A 21,612-nucleotide genomic window follows, 5' to 3' on the forward strand; every position below is an offset into this window, starting at 1 on the left:
TCAAACCAATTAAGCACCTATATACACATCTCCCCCAACACCACTTCCCCTATGTATATTTTCAAGCCAACACAAGACGGCACACATATAAATGCTTCAGATGTTTTATTTTAGGGTGGGAAGGAGGCACTAATACCTTTTTCCTTCATTTAAAATCCAACCATGAGACATCAAGATCGAGATTGCTATCTCCCGATGCAGATACATTTGATGTTGAGAAGAGGCCTTGAGGAACCAATAGTCCAGATATGGAACCACGAACAGACCCTGTTGTCTGAGAAGGGCTGCTATAACCACTATGACTTTCGTAAAAACCCTTGGGGCTGACGTAATTCCAAACGGGAGAGCTTTGAATTGTAGATGAAAAAGCGTGGAACCCAGAAAGACAGCTATTCTCAGAAACTTCCTGCTGGCTGGATGAATTGGAATGTTTAAATACGCATCCTTCAGATCCAAGGTTATCATCACATCTTCCTTTTGCAAGATGTTGATTGTGGACCTTATAGATTCCATCCTGAACTTCTCCTTCTTTATGAACAAATTCAGAAATTTTAAATCTATCACCAGACGAAAACGGCCATCTGCTTTTGGAACCAAAAAAATATGAGAATATACTCCCTTCTGATGTTCTAGAACTGGAACTGGTTCCACAACCTTTTTGTCGATAAATTCCCAAATTGCCGACTCCAAGGCTTTCTGCTTATCTGGATTTAAACTTTAACAGAATTTTCTCACTGGTGGACAATTGAAAGAAATGAAGTACCCTTCTTTTATAATTTTTAGAACCCAAGAATCTCTTGTCATTCTTTCCCAAACTGGAAGAAAAAAGACCAATCTGCCTCCCACTTCTTCCTGCCTTCTGGCGTCAGAAGCCCGCTGACTTAGAAGCGGAAGCATCCTTCTTTTGTCCCCTTTCCCTAGGGGGAACTTTTCCACCAAAACACCTTCCTCTATCTCTGAAGTCTCTGCCTCCATCTCGGTCTCTGAAGGACCTTCTGTAAGAACTTGATCGAGTAGGCGATTTCTTTGAGTAACCTTGAAAATTCTGCCTTCTCCGAGACTTAGGCCTATCTTGAGGAAGAGTTTTCCCCTTTCCTGTGGTAAGGTTGTCCAACAACTTATCCAAAGAAGAACCAAACAATCTGCCTGGTTCAAAGGGCATCACAATTAGGGCATTCTTTGAAGCCAGGTCCGCCGACCAGGCCTTCAACCATAGTGCTCTCCTACCGACTGTAGACAGGGCCATAGTCCTAGCCCCCAGCTTCACTGAATCGATTGCAACATCACAAAGGAAATCAGTTGCCAATTTAATAGGATACAGCATATCCAAAATATCGTCTCTTGACATACCTGCATCAATCTCTTCTTCCAAAGAATTTACCCAGAACTTTAGAGATCTAAACACAGATACTGCAGCTAGTGATGGTTTACATATACTGGCCCCTGCAAAATATGATCTTCTCAGGGCACATTCAGCTCTACGATCCAAAGGATCCTTGATAGCCGATTCTTCCACAGGAATAGTAGTACGCCTGGATAATCTAGCTATCGGAACATCCACCTTTGGAGGATCCTCCCATTGCTGTATTTCTTTAGAATCCACAGGAAACATAGATTTAAATCTTTTAGACTCATCAGGCTTCTTTCCTGGATTCTGCCATTCCACCTCCATCAAATGCTTTATGGATGGGTGTAACGGAAACTCTGCAGATTTTTTCTCTGAAAAATATAATAAATCCTGCTTTACTGCTTCAGACGGGTCAGCACTCTTGACCCCTATAACTTTCTTTACTTCCTTAATCAGTTTAGGAATTTTATCAACTGGAAACAAAAAGAATTCATCTTTTGATCTCAATTGTACTGAAGAAGAGGATGATGACGCCTCAGAATGAGAATCTTCTGAATCTGAGCTTTCCACATGATCAACTCTCCTCTTAGCCCTCCTGGGCAAAGGAGTAGAACTCCCAGATGCCCTTACTTCATCAAAGGCCTTTGATAGCATACCCTTGAACCAAGATATAAACCCATCTGGGTTATTTTCAGCCGGGCTTATTCTAGCACAGTTGTCACATAAGGGCTCAGAACAATCCTGAGGTAGGGGCAGATCACATCCTGCACACAAAGTTTGTTTTGACTTCCTCTTCCTTTTCCCACAAACTGACATCTGGGGAAAAAAGGATACATGATCACTAATACATCAATCAATGTATTTACGTTACGTGAACCATGGGAGCAAGGCTACAACATGTACCTTTAAGCAGCCCACAACTTCTCAGCAGCCTGGCAGCACAGTACCGCAGGAACTGAATAACAGCACGGGCAATCAAAAGGGATCCTCAGCAGCTTTAAATAACCTTAGTCTACGTCCCCACACCCTCATCAGAGGAAATAACAGCTTACCGCACCGAAAAAGAAGAGATCCACGATCCTCTCCGTCTGAATCCCTGCACTTCCGCATACGATGACGTCACTCCGATGCGCCCCAGCACACAGAGGACGCGCACTGCAGAGACCAGCCCGCACATCGCTGCTGCTGCCAGAAAAAACTTCCGCAGCACCCACACAGGTACTCTGCCTTTTGCCTAAGGGGTCTTTCAGTCCCTCTTCACCCCCGGATCTGACCCATGCTAACATGGTCAATCCTGCGGCCTTCAAGCCCCCTAGGGGCCTGGATCTTCGGACCCAGTCCTATCCACCTTCTACCAGGCAGGACAGAAAAAAATAACATAGGAGAAGTGGTGTTGGGGGAGGTGTGTATATAGGTGCTTAATTGGTTTTATCTTTTTTCTGTCCTACCAGGAGAGGAGCAGAGGTAATACTCATTACATTTGTGTGCTCATTTGTGTGCTGCCTGAAGGACGTAAAGGAAATTTGCAAATTTCCCTTGAAATCCATGAAACGGCAAAAAATTCACGAAAGGCAAATGTTGTCGCCTGTGACAATTTTGACGTAGGTGACTATTCGCATTATATTCAAATGCATTAAAGTTAATGGGCATCAGAATAATTTAGACGCACATCAGAATAGTCGCGGGCGTCAGAATAGTCGTGGGCATCAAAATAGTGAATGGCATCAAAAAAGTTTTTTTGACGCAGCAAATTTTTGACGCAGTTTCGCAAATTTATTCATCGGTGGCAAACCACTGAAGTTCGCTGTGAATTCACTCTTGGCGAATTTTTTTCGCCCCTCACTAAAGACTATATTTTCAGCCATAAGAAATAGACAAGCACCCTGTTAAAGGGGTTGTTCACCTTTAAATTAACTTTTAGTTTGATGTAGAGAGTGAGATTCTGGGACAATATGCATTTCGTTTTTATTTTTTTATTATTTGTGGTTTTTTAGTTATTTAGTTTTTCATTCAGCAGTTCTCCTGTTTGCAGTTTCAGCAATCTGGTTACTAAGGTCCAAATTACCCTAGCAACCATGCACTCATTTGAATAAGGGACTGGAATATGAATAGGAGAGGCCCTGAATAGAAAGATGAGTAATAAAAAGTAGCAATAATAAAAACTTTGTAGCCTCACAGAGCATTTGGTTTTGAAAGGGGTCAGTGACCTCATTTGAAAGCTGGAAAAAAAAAGAAAAAATGCAAGTAATTCAAAAAATATAAAAAAGAAAAAATGAAGACCAATTGAAAAATTACTTTTAACTACATACTTTAACAACATACTAAAAGTTAACTTAAAAGTGAACCACTGATTTAATGTGTTAGAGAGAATAAAGTAAAGGCAAAGCTCAATTTTTTTTCTCTATTATTATGTCCCTGTCTATTCTCTGCATAATATACTTGATTTCCTGTCATTATAAAAGCTATCCCACAATCTTCCCACAGCTGGATTTTCATTGAATAATTCTATAGCTCTGACACGTTTCTGTAATATACGTTATACATCATTCATTCCACAAAAAATGGTTTCTGGCATATACATTTGCTTTTATCTTGTACGTGCCATTGTTTATTGTGTCTTTTTTGCCCCCTACTGCAAGATTGTGGAAGGGCAGGATAATAGTTTTTATTGCACTGCTCTGTGATTATTTGTCACTGTGTCTCTAGTACAGTAATACATGGCAGTGTCTTCAGTTTGTAGATTGTTCATTTGCAGATATAACTTGTTGTTATTATTGTCTCTGGAGATGGTGAATCTTCCTTTAACTGAATCAGCATAGCGTGTTGTACTCCCATCATATTTAATATCAGATAACCACTGTAATCCTTTCCCAGGAGCCTGTCTAACCCAGCTCATCCAGTTGCTACTGAATGTGAAGCCAGAGGCTGTGCAGGACAGTTTGTGAGACCCTCCCGGCTTTATCACCACTGACTCTGACTGGTCAAGTTGTATATCACAGTGAACTCCTGAAATAGATAAGACATAAAAACAGTTTATTATAAGTGATACCTTGAGGAATGGAATTATCCAGTATCTCCTGAACATTCTTACCTGATAAACCTGAGAGGAATAATAAACAAACAAGAAGCAACTTCATACTGACAGCGTGAGTTATGGGACTGGCAGCTGGATGTGGAACATCTAATTCATCTGCTTTGGCTAGGAGCTGCAGGTTTTTATAAAGGAACTAAACAGAACATTTGAATTGTATTTGCATAATTTGCTATGGGTTAATATAACCAACTTGACTGACTATCGGCCTATTTGTAAAATATATACATTTACTTGTACAAGAACTTTAAAGTATTATATATTCCCCCAAAGGGGATTTTTATTTTTATACCCAAAATGCAATAAACATTTGAGAAAAATGTGGTTTTAATAGGTGAAAATGCGAATGGTACTTGGTGAAAGCTCATTGTAATTCTCAGTTTTTTAAACATTCCTGGAGAGCAGGGGTATTACACTTATATTATCAGATGCTTCCTGGCTATAATAAATATTTCCCACCAAAGAAACTATCCAGTTTAGTATTATTGTGGAAGCTGTGCAGGACAGTTTGCAAGACCCTGGCAGCTTTCCCATTAATGGAAAGTAAATGAAATATGTTATACTTTACAATAAAATCCATTTTTCTAGCTTTCAAATAGTACAAATAAAGTAAAAATAGTAACATTGCAATATTCCATTTCTAACAAGAAATTCTACATATATTTAAGTTTCAAATAGTAAAAATAAAGTAAAAATAGTAACATTGCAAGACCCTGGCATCTTTCCCTACATGGTGATTTGTTGCTTTATGTGTCAAGAACTGTAACAAACTTTGCACCTTTTATCAGAAAAATGAACAGCAGGTGGCATTGTTTTTACAAAATTTATAATATTAGAAGTTATAGCCTTGAACTGATAAAAAAAAATGTAAAAATGCTCAGAGCACTCTTCTGCGAATTTGTATTATTTTCTTTATCATTTCAAGGCTATAACTTCTAATATTATGAATTTTGTAAAAACAATGCCACCTGTTAATTAGTTAAAAAGAACTCCTGTCCAACTGTAAATGCAGTGGACAATAGAAATGTATATTTTTGCAGTCTGGCTGCTTCTCAACTAAGTGCAAGTGAAGGAAAGGTTTCCAACAGGTAATATTACTTTCTGGCACTAGTCATAGGATTGGAAACATACATAAAACTGTACATGTTTATGCTTCCCATAACTTTTATGAATACATTTGTCATCTGCCTTGTCAAACAAGTGCCCCAATTAATCCCTTTCATTTCACAATCGCTGTGACTTCAATGTAATTTATAAGTTCTTAATAATCATTCCATGAACAGTGAATTCAATATTTCTCATGTCCAACTGTAATATCAATTGACACATGTATAATATAGTTTATTAAAAGGGTAGTATATCTATAAAGAAGTTTTCAAGGGCCATTTATTTACACAAGTACAATTGTAATACCTGGGAGGTGGTGGGGATGTCCGCTGCCTCCTCTCTTCCGCTTGGCTTCTAACGCTTGTGATGTCATCCCGTGCAAAATTAAAATATTTAAAGGCGCCATGCATAATTCTCCCTGTCCAAAGTAGGTCCATGTCCTGATAGTTCCTGGGTTTAATTCAAGTCTGATTATCTGTTCTTTGACCCCTGCCTGTCCCTAACTTCTGCTAGTTTATTGCCTGTACTGACCTTTGCCTGTTACTGACCACTTTCTCGGACCGTTTGTTCTGTGTTACTAATTGGTTTTGACCCCAGCCTCTGTCCTCCACTACATTTCTGGCTCCTGATTCTATACTATCTGATTGGTAATGACCTTAGCCTGTCCCTCTACTATGCTTCCTCTTTCCCCATCCTTAATATGTTATGGTTCCCTTGTCTGCCCAGAACTCCCCCCTTGCTTCTCTCGCATTTAAGACCTGGCGACATCAGAGTAGCAGAGGGCTCATCTTGAATCGAAAAGGCTGTGACTGGAGATATGTCGTTTGTTCTGCATTTTGGGATACCAAAACTTGACATACATTGTGCAAATTGCAATTTCAAATTCCAGCATAATTTTAGTGGCAGGGGGTATTGAGTGTGATACGATTTGTGGTCAATGCACCAAAATACATTACAATATTTGGATTTTAATACATGTTGCATGATCTCCATGGTTCCCTTGTCTCAATATCTACACTTGTTGCAACAGGAGGCAGAATGGAAGCAATGGCTCTGAGTGCAACTGTATGGAAGCACAAGGATAATGTTTGGATACAAGTGCTGTCAAGTTACACTACAACCATTTTTGTGCCCATGTAGAGTAACATCCTTCATGATTAAATGACATGACTTGTTTTACATGTCTTTCTTAATTTATTCTTGAATGAATAAGTTTAATTTCCCACTCCTCTTATACTTTCCAGCAGCAGCTCAGTAAGACTGGTTGCCAATTTTCTAAATCGTTAAACATTTGATACATTATTTTGAGTTTAACTTTAGTGTGTAATATTTTAATTAATACATTATCTGCTGGCATTGTCCTGATGCTGCTAAGAAATGTTCTGTTTAATGTATCAAAGTTTAACAATTCAGGCAGTCAGGGTGGAATGGAGGAGGGCGGAGCCAACAAAGGAATCTGGTTCCGTTGGTTATAGGCTCGGCAGCCATTTCATGAAAAGATACCGGAGTCCAATCAGGATATGGTATTGCTAGTCTTCACAGCAGTGGCAAAGGGTGATTGAATGAAGGAAATTCAGGGTGAGTTTTAGGGGAGGGTCCCTGGCAAGGAAGGGGAGTGTTGAGGAAAAACTGAAGATACTCAGGATGGTAATGTCATGGGAGTTGTTGGTAAAGTCCTCTCTAACAGCAAAGGGGTTTCTGAGAGGTGGTTTTTTGGTTAAGGAGCTTTATGGCACAAAAGACTTACATACCCACCATGTTAGGAAAATATGGTGGATGGTGGCCGGTACAATAAAATGTGCAATTTTTCAAGGTTACATTGCCAGGGACTCAGGGAACAGGTCAGTTAAAATGTTATGATGAATTAATTTGTGTCTGTCATATTATTGTCATGTAATGTTCAATTGTTAAACACACTGTTTTATCTATGTATGTTCAATAAAGCTGTGGCAAAGAAATTTATTTCCATTCAAAATTAAATTGGTGTATGGTTCATTTATGGGCATTAGGAGGTATTAAAAGGGGCAGAATGGGAATTTGCCTTTGCTCTTGTCATGTCTGAGTTCCTCATTCTCTTCTGTCACTGTGTGTCTTGCACAGTAATACATGGCAGTGTCTTTAACTTCCATCCCAGTCATTTGGAGGTAGACCTGCTTCTTCCCAGTATCTCTAGTAATTCTAACACGGCTTTTCAGGGAATCAGCAAGAGCTGTGTCCCCACCAGCCCATACAGCTCCAATCCATTCCAGTCCCTTCCCAGGAGGCTGCCTGATCCAGTTCACACCATTAGGGATGTAGCGAACTGTTCGCCCGCGAACTAGTTCGCGCGAACTTCGACCGTTCGCGTCCGCCGGATGTTCGCGAACGCTTGGGAACGTTCGCATTTTGAGTTTGCGTTCGATTCGAATACAAATCGTTCGACCATTCGACCATTCGAATTCCTTCGACCGCTAAAAATCGAACGATTTCCATTCGTTCGAACGATTGTAAGCATTCGATCGAATGAAAAGCATTCGATCGAATGAAAAGCATTCGATCGAATGCTTCGATCGTTCGATTCGAATGAAAATCCTTCGATCGAATGATTAAAATCCTTCGATCGTTCGAATCGAACGATTTTAGCGGGTGTTCGAAGTTCGCGAACTGTCCGCGAACGTTCACATTTTTTGCCGGTGTTCGCGAACGGCGTTCGCGAACACCAAATCGGCAGTTCGCTACATCCCTACACACCATTGCTAGTTAGCTCAAACCCAGAAACTGTGCAGGTCAGTCTGAGTGACTCTGAGGGTTTCACAGTTCCAGGACCAGACTCTTGTAATGTCTCACACAGGATACCTGCAAAGAGGAGAGGTCATATTAAATATTTTATAGTAGAAAATATTAATATTAATTAATTGTAAAAAGTTACTAAAATATTTTATATGTTCACATAATAAATGTTTCCTATTATCAGAAAGCAGAATTTCAATTGATGATTTAATGTGTTTTTCCTCAAGTAATTTCCCATGTTTTTGCAATAAGATCTCATCAATAACAGAAGGCTTGAAAATCACTGTTTCATTAACTCTCGTGAAGTGGCCCAGGAGACTTCATTATTGTCTTACTGACATTTATTTTTCAGTGATGTACACAGGGGGTCATTCTTACAGTTTGCGTAGCCACATATCTTTTTACATCCCAGGTGCATGACTTTACATTTATCAACATTGAATCTCATTTGCCACTTAGCTGCCCAGATTGCCAGTTTGTCAAGATCATGTTGCAAGGATGCCACATCCTGGATGGAATAAATCGGGGTGGATAATTTTGTGTCATCTGCAAACACTGATACATTACTTACAATGCCCTCCTCTATTACAAGTGGACCCAATACTGAGCCCTGAGGGACCCAACTAAGAACCTTACTCCAAGTAGAGAATGTACCATTAACAACCACCCTCTGTACCCGATCCTGTAGCCAGTTTCCTAACCATGTGCAAATAACTTCATGAAGCCCAACAGACCTTAGTTTAGAAAGCAGTTGTTTTTGGGGCAAAGTATCAAGCGCTTTTATAAAATTCTATCTTTTATTGTGACATGCCACTGGCCTGCACATGCACTTTTTGGGGGAATTACAATTTGGTAGGGAGGTAGCATAGGATTTAGAGCATAGAGACAGGGACACCAAGGTTTAGGACAAAACACAGCTTTATTAAGCACTGGACATTCCCAACAAAAAGGTAACAGAAAAATGTTCAGGTTACAGTTAAACAACTTCACTGTAGAACATGCAGGGTACAGTTCAGCAAATACACTGCAAAACATTCAGGGGTTTCCCCCCTCTGGTCACTCACCATAAAGGGAAACTCTCACCCTCTGGAACTTCAGAGCATTTGGGCTTCACACTCAGCCCTGCTGGCTTACTCCAGGGATTCAGACTCACTAGCCTCTGCCAGTCCTTTTCTCTTTCTTTCCCCACAAGGGATTTAGGCTCCAACCTCTGGAACTCTCTTGCTGGCAGCAAAGCTCCTTCTGCCCAGCTCTGTCTCTCACAGCACCTAATTTCCCTGGAGAGCCCTGAGCTATGGTAACACAGACCTTTTACATTTTCAGGTAGCTTCTCCCTCAGTTGCCACGTAATTACATTGGTGAGAGTGAATATTAACCTACCTCTGCTGGATATCCCTCTGCAACACATATCTTGCCGTTTAAATGCACTATTTTATATGCATTTTCCTCTAAGACAGTGGTGTTTCCCAAAGACCCTGTCACACTATGTGTGACTATTTTTCTAATATTGAAGTGTAAAGTGTCATTTTTCACCTTCTGAAGCAGCCCTGGGAGGGGTGTCGACTCTGTTAACTGTTTAAAATGGATACATTTAGTTGATAAATTTAGTTGATACATTTCTTATCTTTGTCCTTGCTGAGCAGAACCCCTGAGTTTCATTATAGGCAGCGTAGACTTGAAACAATAGTTGCTAATATTCCAGATAGAGTCCTGCAGCAGGTCAGGTACCAGCGGGTTACCGGCAAAAACCTGGGGAGAAGTTCTGGTGCGGGTAAAGACGCGGGTCGGCCCGCGGGTCTTCTCAATTGCGATATTTACTCCTTTTTTCTGGTCACAGCTACTTCCAATGAAGTCACTTCCGGTTTACATTGACAGCACTTCCTGTTTTACTCCTTTTTTTCTAATCATGTCTACTTCCGAAGATGTCACTTCCGGTTTACAATGACAGCACTTCCTGATTCTTGATGGTCAGCGGGTTGCAGGTCCGGGTTGCGGATAAGGTACTTGCGGGTAGGGTCGGGTAGCGGTTCCAAGCGGGTAATAATGCGGGTTGCGGGTCGAGGTCCGGGTTGCGGATTGCGGGTTGTGGGTACGGGTCGGGTCCCAAAAAATGGACCCGCACAGGACTCTAATTTCAGAGATGCTGCTGAGAAATGTATCAACTAAATGTTACAAAATTGTAACAGTCTTCACCTGAATTACTGAGCTGCCAATTTTGGAAAAACAGTAAGAAATAAATTATGGAAAGTAATTGAAAAAAGTCTTTATTTCTGGGGAACAATCTAAAAACAACTGAATTAAAAAAAGTGTTTGGAAGGTGAACAACCCCTTAAACAAGCTTTCAAATAATTTGCCCACCACAGATGTCAAATTTACTGGCCTATAATTGCCAGGCTGAGATTGTAATCCTTTTTCAGATATTAGAATGACATCAGCTTTTCTCCAATCCATAGGTACCATACCAGATGAAAGTGAATCTGAGAAAATTAGAAATAGGGGCCACTCTAAAACTGAAGTAAGCTCTCTTAGAACCTGGGGGTGTATGCCATCTGGCCCTGGTACCTTGTTTACATTCATTTTTATTAAAGCTTTATGAATCATATCATGAGTCAGCCACTTACTAGATTGACAGGGCAGGTATGAAGTGAGCCTGGGAACTCCTCTCCTCTATTGTATACACTGAATGCACATTTGCATTTTCTGTATCTGTTACAACCATACAGGTACCATTATTTAAAGGAGCAACACTCTCCACCCACATCTTTTTACTATTAATATACTTTTTATACATTTTTGTGGTTAGTCTTAGCCTTAGCTGCAATGCACTCCTTGTTTCCTATCTTTGCCTTCCAGATTGCTGTTTTACAACATTTATTTATTTATTGAGCCACATAGGGTTATTCTTAGAGCTTCTACATTTACTCCTTAAGGCAGTGATCCCCAACCAGTAGCTCCTGAGCAACATGTTGCTCTCCAAACCCTTGGATGTTGCTCCCATTGGCCTCAAAGCAGGGGCTTATTTTTGAATTCCAGGCTCAGAAGCAAGTTTTGGTTGTATAAAAACCAGGTATATTGCCAGACAGAGGCTCTTGTAGGCTACCAGTCCATATAGGGGCTACCAATAGCCAATCACAACTCTTATATGCACCACTCAGGAACATTTTTCATGCTTGTGTTGCTCCTCAAATCTTTTTACATCTGAATGTTGCTCATGGGTGAAAAAGGTTGGGGACCCCTGCCTTAAGGGAATAAATTGAGAACAGTAATGATTTAATATAATTTTAAACGGCAACCATTTCTGTTCTGTGTTTTTAGCTGAAAACATAATGACCAAATCTATGCTTTGAAGGGCAGCCCTCAAGGCACTAAAATTAACTTTTCTGAAATTCATGATTGTGTTGCCCCAGTGTATATTTGCTTTTGCACCATACATTAAATGATATCATATTATGGTCACTATTAACCAGGGGCTCAATTACTTGCACATTCACTATCTGTTCTGGGTCATTAGAGATCACTAGATCCAGTATAACATTTTTTCTGGTTGGCTCCTCAACAAATTGTCCCATAAAATGGTCCGGCAACAAGTTTATAAACTTGTTCCCATTACTAACCTGGCAGTACTGTTGCTCCAGTCAGCATATGGGTAATTAAAATTCCCCATTATCATTACTTTCTGCAAACTAGCAGCCTTTTCTATTTGCATCAGGATATTAGCCTCGTCACTTTCATTAGGGGGGTCTATATAGCATACTCCTACAATTAATTTGCTGGACTCTACAGTTGGTGAAGAGCTCAACTTAAAGGTGAACAACTGGTTTAGTATGTTTTTTTATAGAGAGAATAAAGTAAAGGTAAAGCTCTATTTTGTCTGCATTATTGTCATATATTTTCAGCATATGAAACCTGCTTGCCTGCCATTATAAAGATAATCTTTCCACAGCTGGATTTTCATCTACTATTTCTGCTTTATACATTATACATTCCACAAAAAAGGTTTCTGGCATATACATATGCTTTTATCTTGTAAATGCCATTGTTTGTTAATGTATTTTTTTCCCCCTACTGCAAGATTATGGAAGGGCAGGATCAGAGTTTTTGCTGCACTGCTCTGAGACTATTTGTCACTGTGTGTCTCTAGCACAGTAATACACGGCAGTGTCTTCATTTTGTAGATTGTTCATTTGCAGATATAATTTGTTGTTGTTATTGTCTCTGGAGATGGTGAATCTTCCTTTAACTGAATCAGCATAGACTGTGCTACCCCCGTCGCCGCTTATACGAGACACCCACTGTAATCCTTTCCCAGGAGCCTGTCTAACCCAGTGCATATAATAGCTACTGAATGTGAAGCCAGAGGCTGTGCAGGACAGTTTGTGAGACCCTCCCGGCTTTATCACCACTGACTCTGACTGGTCAAGTTGTATATCAGAGTGAACCCCTGAAATAGATTAGATATAAAAACAGTTTATAGCTCGAGTTTGAATGGAATTATCTAGTATCTCCTGAACATTCTTACCTGATAAACCTGAGAGGAACAATGAACAAACTAGAAACAACTTCATACTGACAGCGTGAGTTATGGTACTGGCAGTTGGAAGTAGAACATCTAATTCCTCTGCTTTGGCTAGGAGCTACAGGTTTTTTTAAGGAACTAAACAGAACATTTGAATTGTATTTGCATAATTTGCTACGGGTTAATATAACCAACTTGACCGACTACCGGCCTATTTGTAAACGATAAATATTTCCCAACAAGGAAACTATACAATTTGGTATTATTGTCACTAAAGGTTCCAGTGGAAGCTGTGCAGGGCAGTTTGCAAGACCCTGGCAGCTTTCTCACAAACAGAAAGTAAATGGAATATGTTTTGCTTTGAATAAAGTGCAGTAGAATCCATTTTTTTAAACTTTCAAATAGGTCTTTAAAAAGTAAAATTGCAATATTCAGCTTCTAACAAAAAGTCTACATATATTTATTTTATGTATGATTTCATCTTATTACTTCATCCCCAATAGCCCTCAGCCACTGATAGAAAAAAACATTGAGCACGTTTGGTAATTGTAAGTAATAAATCCTCTTACAAGCCTTGCCCTGTGTGTAATGAAGGATTCAAAGATACTAACCCACAGCTACCAATAAGATGTTTGCTTTTAAACAGGCTTCCAATAAATCCTACGTAGTGATTTGTTGCTTTATGTGACTAGAACTGTAACAAACTTTGCACCTTTTATCAGATAAAGGAACAGCAGGCGGCATTGTTTTTACAAAATTCAAAACATAAAAAGTTACAGCCTTGAATAATTTATATTATTTTCTTTATTGTTTCAAGTCTATATAATATTATGAAGTTTGTAAAAACAATGCCACCTGCTAATTAGTTAAAAAGAACTCCTGTCCAACTGTAAAATCAGTGGCAAATAGAAATGTATATTTTTTTGTAGTCTGGCTGCTTCTCAACTAAATGCAAGGGCCAGAAAGGTTTCCAACATGTAGTAATGCTTTCTGGCACTAGTAATAGGATTGAAAACATACATAATACTGTACATAGATGCTTCCCATATCTTTAATATGTAGCTCTGTCATCTGACTTGTCAGACAAGTGGCCCAATCAATCCCTTTCAGATCACAATTGCTGTGAATTTAGTGTAATTTATGAGGTTTTAATCATTCCATAAACAATGAATTCAGTATTTCTCATGTCCAAGTGTAACATCAATGGTCACATGTATAATATGGTGTATTAAAAGAGTAGTATGTCTGTTGGAAACATGTTAAGGGCCATTTACTTACACAAGTACATTGTTATACCTAGGAGGTGGTAGGGACATCATGCCTCACCTGCAGTGACGCCTGCCACCTTCTCTCTTCCATTTGGCTCCTTCTGCTGCGTGCCGCTCATGCACGTCTTTCTATTCGTGGCACCGCGTGTGATGTCAACCCGTGCAAAATTCAAAATGGATAATTTTCCCTGCCCAACATACTGCAGGTCTATTTCCTGATTGTTCCTGGTGTGATTCAAGTCTGATTATCTGTTCTTTGACCCCTGCTTGTCCCTGCTAGTTCGCTGCCTATACCGCCCTTTGCCTTTTACTGACTACTCTAGTATCCTGTACTGTGTTACTAATTGGTTTTGGCCCCAGCCTCTGTCCTTCACTACATTCCTGGCTCCTGATTCTATGCTGCGCTGTCTGATTGGTACGGACCTCGGCCTGTCCCTCGACTACTCTTCCTCTTTCCCTGTCCTTCCAGTCATACGTTATGGTTTCCTTGTCAGCCCAGAACTCTCGCTCTCTCTTTAATACCAGACAACATCAGAATAGCAGAGGGCTCCTCCTAAATTGAAAAGGCCATGACCAGAACCTTGTTTTTTGTTCAGGGTTTTGGGATACCAAAACTTGACATACATTGTTCAAATTGCAAATTCTAACATAATTGTAGTGGCAGGGGGGTATTTCATGTGACACAATTTGCAGCCAGTGCATCAGATTGCATTAGCGTATTTGAATTTTGACACGTTTGCAGCTACCACCAGGCTGTACTGGCAATCGGCAGTTGCAGTTAAACATTGTCGCACCCTCTGCTTCTACCTTCACTTGCAACTGTGTCTTTTGGGTTTTATAAATTAATTAGTTTGAGGAAGTTAGTCTGTTACCTCACAAACACACCCAAACATCACTGCTGTCCTTTTATTTACCCTACAGATTGTTTACATTAAACCAGATAACCTATCTACGCTTTGCCTCTAGCACCATGCCTTGAATGAATACACTGGGGCTGATTTACCAACAGATGCTAAATTGCACCAGGATAATTCCCCTGGTGGAAGTTTGCCTTCATTGAGTGCCTGCTCCAAAAGGTTTTCCGGTTTGTCCTTACCCCTTACTGAGGGCTCAGGGCGGTGCACCTGGACCTGTTCCTTTTTTTGCTGAGTTATCTCTCTACATTTGGAGACCCTAATATTTAAGATTTATCATTGGTTCCCCATAACAACAATTTGGACCTTTCCTTCAATTTTAAAGCCGTTGATTGATTTATATAGGAAACTGCACTGATAAATGATAGCATATATGCCAGTATATCACAGTTATTTTTGGGATCCTTTTTATCTGCATACATGGAGGGTGAACAGAACCACGAGGTGGACATCAATATATACGTTTTAACCCAATATATAAGTGTGGCTGAGTACAAGAGCATTGTGTGTTAACACATGGGCTGCTTTGATTTTTTATTTTTTTTGCCCGGGCTGCTTTTTACTCCCAGTCTGGCTCTGGCTACCACCACTTAAATGTGGCATGATCTCCATGGTTTCCAGCAGCAGTTCAATTAGACTGGTTGCCAATATTCTAAATAGTTAAACATTTTATACATTTGAGTTTAACTTAGGTGTGTTTAATTGTTAACATTTGATACATTATCTACTGGCATTTCTCTGATGCTGCTCAGAAATGTTTTATTTAATGTATCAAAGTTTAACAATTCAGTCCTTCAGGGCTGAGTGGAAGAGGGTACTAGAGAGCTCATTGGTTATGTCTATATTCATATGCCTATTATGATTTCCTTTTTGATTCCTAAATAATAACCCTAGCTCCCTGTTCTTTATTGATTTCCACTATTTAAATCCAGCAGGTGTGCCATTTGTTGCATGCTCTGTACAAATGTATTTTCTATAATGCTTTAAATTCAATTTAAATAGCGACATGCAGATAGGCAACATGAGAGTGGGGACAATTAAACAACTGTATTTTAATGCTTGTATTTTATTAGTAAAACAGTGCAAATAGGCCTACGGAACATACACGACATATTAGATAGTAACAACTCAGTACTCTCTTTAGACAAGCTGGTAGAAAAATTTCCATTTACACACACCCACTTATACCTAAGTCTGCAGATCATTCACTTCGCGAACACTACAATCAAACTTCTAACAAATAATGACAAAAATAACGTATTAAACCGACTATGGAAGAACAAAAGTAGGCAACCCACAACTTCACACATTTATCAAACCATTAAACCACTTCTAGACATAGATAACGATGATAAACCTACTTTCAAATGGATTAAGGAGATACCTAATACCACAGAATCTGACATTTTGAAACAGCACACTAAAATTATGACATTACTTCCGGCAAGCAGGTATCAGGAAATGTCATTGCAAATTCTCCACAACTCATATCTTACTCCACTCAGAAGATTTAAAATGGGTAACCTCTCCTCAGCTATGTGTTTAAAATGCCACGCCCCAGAAGCAAATCTGATACATACCATGTGGTCTTGTCCCTTAATGCAATCTTTTTGGAAAGAAGTCATTTCATATGGTGCACAGATAATAGGGAAACCCCTCCAAATACACATAGCATGGGCTCTGTTCAGTACACTTAATTCATTTCCACAAATCACGAAAACTGAAAAACACCTCATGGGCAGATTGGCAGCAGCTGCCAGGAAAACGATACTGCAACAATGGCTACACACTGACCCTCCCTCAATGACGTTGGTGAAACGAAAACTACACCATATTTTCCATATGGACTGGCTGGAAACCATAACCAGGAAAGAACACAACACATCAAAATTCTTCAACACCTGGTCTACCTACATAGCACACCTCCCACAACACATCAAATGCCTCACAATCTACACCTTTAGACATACGTCATGGTATGAGATGGAAGTTCTCAAGGATCATCCTTTGATCATGGAATCATCCCAATATCTAGCAACTTTACAACAAGAACCATCAAGACCTGATACCGCGCCTCCCAGAAGTCATCAAACTAACAGACTATTGACCTCCTATCTGAATTAATCCTCACAGGTCCTACCCCCCCACTGCTATAAACCATAATTGAGCTGAATGTTTAAAATGTTATTAAAATGTTATTGAACTGCTATATAATCGTAATCACAATTGCTATGCTCTCCGCTTTATGGAAACATGTATAAATATTTGTTGTGATTATACTTTGTCATTTACAATAAAAAACAAGTTTAAAAAAAAAAACACAGTGCAAATAAAAAATTGAAAACAATACATTTTGTAAAGGTGTACTGCCCCTTTAATATAACAGTCATTTTACTAGAATTGATACAATGAAAGAAAAAGTCCCAAAACCATGGTATATTTTGGTGCCTACAATAAGGCTGCATATAACTAACATGAATGATAATGGGGCTGTCAAAGCAAGTTATCTTTTTTTTTGTGGTTTTACATTACTGTGGTCTATGACTAAACATTTAGTTATTGTCTGACTTCCTCATTCTCTTCTGTCACTGTGTCTCTTGCACAGTAATACATGGCAGTGTCTTTAACTTCCATCCCATTCATTTGGAGGTAGACCTGCTTCTTCCCAGTATCTTTAGTAATTGTTACTCTGTTTTTAAGGGAATCAGCAAGAGCTGTGCTCCCATCATACCAAGCAGCTCCAATCCATTCCAGTCCCTTCCCAGGAGGCTGCCTGATCCAGCTCACACTATTGCTAGTTAGCTCAAACCCAGAAACTGTGCAGGTCAGTCTGAGTGACTCTGAGGGTTTCACAGTTCCAGGACCAGACTCTTGTAATGTCTGACACAGGATACCTGCAAAGAAGAGAGGATCACATTAAATATTTTATAAAATAAAAAAAAAAATAAAGTTACTAAAATATTTTATCTGTTCCTTACATGATGGAGAAAAACACATTAAAAGGAAAAAAATAATAAAGTCCATGTTAGCAGAAAATGTCACTGACTAATTGTCTTACGGGAGATTGTTAATGTTTTATACACTGTAACAGAAGTAAAATAATAATTTGCATAAGGAATTCTGCTTATAAGGCAGTTTGAGGAAAGGGAAGTGTTATTAAAAATATACAACTGAATGATAATTTACATAAAATATGAAATATATATAGTATAGTACACTTTAGTATTGTATTCATGTTAACAGTTTATCAGACTTTGATTGTCACAAGATATTTTCTAGGATATCCTTACTGCTTTGAAATGTATAGCATCGTAAAGATTTTATAGGACTACAAATCTTTTGCAATTACCAATGACCTCACATAATACATTTTTCCTATTATCAGTAAGCAGAATGTTTCAACTGATGATTTTAATGTTTTTTCTCAAGTAATTTCCCATGTTTTGCAATAAAATCTCATCAATAACAGAAGGCTTAAAAATCGCTGTTTTATTAAATCTGATGAAAGTGCCAAAGAGACTTAATTATTCTCTTAATGGCATTTTTCCAGTGATGCACAAAGGGGGTCATTTATAAAGTTTGCACAGCCACATATTTTTTCACAAGTGGACGTATTGCCCATGATTTTCCTGAACACTGAAATATTGCACTGCTGTGCCCGTCTTTCTGTTTTTTTGTGAAGTCACATTGTGCACAAATGGCTCGCAAATGAGACGGGAGTTTCTCACTGTGCCAGATTGACAGTAAATTATAATCTCAATTCCAGAAACTGTTTTGTGAAAATGTTCTCAGCCACCAAAGTGGTGGCATAACACAAAAGCAGAGTGTTCGCATAAATATTAGCAATTTGTGATTATGGCATATTTAAAAAGCTTTTATGGACATTCACATCGCTAATAGAAAAATTGCAAACTGTGTGCACATTAATTACACAAGTCTTATCCAGATTTATAAATATAACTGCCCAGGGCAATCATGTTCACTATGCGAATCATTCTGCTGAGTGCAAAATTTATAAATGAGCCCCACAGGGTTCCAATAATGTGTGTGTCCTGTTACTGACCAATAATGTGTGTGTCCTGTCCTAACAGAAACTGCCATTCATTTTGGGTTCTTCCCTTCAATTTTCTAAAAATTACACTTATTGATATTTCCCAACTTAGGCAATTTTGTACAGTTTAGGATAAATTTAAAATGATGATCAAAAGGTTTCTCATGATATAAGTTTTTCACATTAAATTATATATGGCACCAAGTTGCAACCTCACTTGCATATAAAAGAGAACAGAGATGTGAATGACACTTAAGCAAAGGGATGTTCTTTAGTCCAAAATATGATTCCCTTTTATTATTTGCTTTTTCTTTTTACATGATTATATGCCAAAAGTAAACCAAAGTTCAATATAAATACTTTTTCCTTAACCGCATCAGATTTCTTATCAGCAGATCTAGTGTATACCATAGTTGTTACACTGTGTCTTTGCAACATTGTTTCATCTTTTGGTTTAAATTACTTTCCCTATGGATGTCCACTATATACAGTATTTGTCTATTTTGTATCTTCTTACTATTTATTTGTGTTTTTTTTTAAAAAAAATTTACATTTGTTATGTATGGTACTTGCCTCCACTGACATCATCTCCTTCACCTTTCCCGCCACTCTGTGTTTATTTGGAACTATTCTTGTTTGTTGTTTCCCTTTCAAAACGGCTATTGAGATAGCCTGAATGTCAATCTCCCATAATAAAGCACATTTTTGTTTTGTATAAGACCTGTGAGTATTTTTATTCTGAGAGTGAGACAAACATCTTTTTTCCGCCATTCAGAAAACACAAGGCCCCGCCCAACTAAGTTTTCATTCTTCTCTGCAGACACTTGCTTCATTCTTCTCTGACGACACTTGCTTCGTTCTTCTCCAGAGATGCTTTCTTCATTTTGTCTCTGAAGATGCTTCCTTCATCAGTGGCTTCAGCAGCGTTGTCCTGTTCCTAGTAATCCATAAAGTACAGCACTGCTGGGCCCCTGTTAAGACCCGGGACAACGGTCACCCCTGTGCCTCCCCGATGTTGGCCCTTTTCCGCCATAAATAAGTAAATACATTGCTTGTTAACTTTTTTTTTCTTGGAGCTTTAAGATCATTGAAATCCTGCTTTCAAAACTAGAATTGAATGGATTCCTGAATGTAAACCTGTCATTAACTGTATGAGTTTCACATGTAAGCTTGCCTAAGCTGCCAATGAGGTTTTGTTGCCCTCAACTGGAGGACTTGGAAATAACAGTATTTAGTCTATTTGATACATTGCTCTTTGTCACAGTGTCCCTCTCTAGCACAGTAATACATGGCAGTGTCTTAAGTTTGTAGATTGTCCATTTGCAGATATAACTTGTTATTATTATTGTCTCTGGAGATGGTGAATCTTCATTTAACTGAATCAGCATAGTATGTGCTACTCCCATCAGAGTGAATTTGACATAACCACTGTAATCCTTTCCCAGGAGCCTGTCTAACCCAGCTCATCCAGGTGCCACTGAATGTGAAGCCATAGATAGATTGCAGCACATCTCATTCCTCTGCTTTACCTGGGAGCTGCAGGTTTACATTTGATTGTTATTTGCATAATTTGGTAAGGTACAAGCAACATGAGCACATATCCTCTTTTAAATAGTATAAAACGATTCCGTCACAAAAGATAAGTATTTATTTAAGCAATGACTGAAGATAATTATATTTACTATCTATCTATCTATCTATCTATCTATCTATCTATCTATCTATCTATCTATCTATCTATCTATCTATCTATCTATCTATCCATATAGAGCTCTTGAAGGTGCTTATTTTAGCATTGCTCAATGCAAAAATTAAAATTTGAAAAAACTTAAGTGGTGGGAGGAGTTTATTAAATCTCTTGTGTTGGTGACCCATTTGTAATACATTGTTTAGTTAGACCCCCCCCCCCCCAAAGCTTAAAGGTGATTTAAAACTAAACTAAAAATTAATGTAAAATGTAAATGTCCTCTAAGGACCAATCTGAGTAAGTTTACATATTAGTATAGACTGTACAGACTGTACTGTAAAATAGGAGAGATCAACAAGTCCTGGTTTTTACTGATGCCTTTTTGGGTCCCCCGAACTTTCTGCTCTAGCTGGAAACCTACTAACTTCAGAGACCAGATTTCCAAATATGCGGTAGAGGTAGGGATCAGGCAAAACATAGTCAAAAATACAGGCAAATTGGTTACGGCAGGCAGCAAGATTCGTAATCAAAAACAGGCAGTGGTCAAGGAGTCAGAAAATCACAAATGCTAAAGTAGGATCTGAAACAAGCAGAAGCAAGCTTGAGCATGGGAGGCATGATAGAGGAGGTTTCAATTGTGAATTTTGGCACCAAACCTGCAGGAGGAAATGAGTAAGAGAAAGAAGGGCAAAATCAATGGGCAAAATGGCGATAAAGCTTCAAAATACACTACTGTGAAGGCCAATACCCCATGCATCAGGACACATGCACTGCAATGCAATGACATTGACGCAAAGAGACACATGTGTGCAAGATTAAAAATGGAGCACTGCAGCAATAAACTTTGTTAACAAAGTGCGG

At 38.9% G+C, this 21,612-nt stretch overlaps 1 protein-coding gene and 3 gene segments (V, D, J or C); all 4 read right to left on the reverse strand.

Moving 5' to 3' along the window:
- LOC101027262 (uncharacterized) overlaps nucleotides 1-21,612 on the reverse strand; it is an 834,796-nt gene that overhangs the window by 717,106 nt on the left and 96,078 nt on the right.
- On the reverse strand, nucleotides 4,014-4,521 carry LOC121400770. The segment is given in 2 exon segments: nucleotides 4,014-4,354; nucleotides 4,440-4,521. Coding segments are annotated over 2 exon segments (387 nt in total).
- LOC108714898 lies at nucleotides 12,437-12,920 on the reverse strand. The segment is given in 2 exon segments: nucleotides 12,437-12,756; nucleotides 12,835-12,920. Coding segments are annotated over 2 exon segments (363 nt in total).
- LOC121394406 lies at nucleotides 17,431-18,081 on the reverse strand. The segment is given in 2 exon segments: nucleotides 17,431-17,907; nucleotides 17,992-18,081. Coding segments are annotated over 2 exon segments (384 nt in total).

The sequence above is a fragment of the Xenopus laevis genome, chromosome 1L (genome assembly GCF_017654675.1).
Source record: "Xenopus laevis strain J_2021 chromosome 1L, Xenopus_laevis_v10.1, whole genome shotgun sequence".
Lineage (NCBI taxonomy): Eukaryota > Metazoa > Chordata > Amphibia > Anura > Pipidae > Xenopus > Xenopus laevis.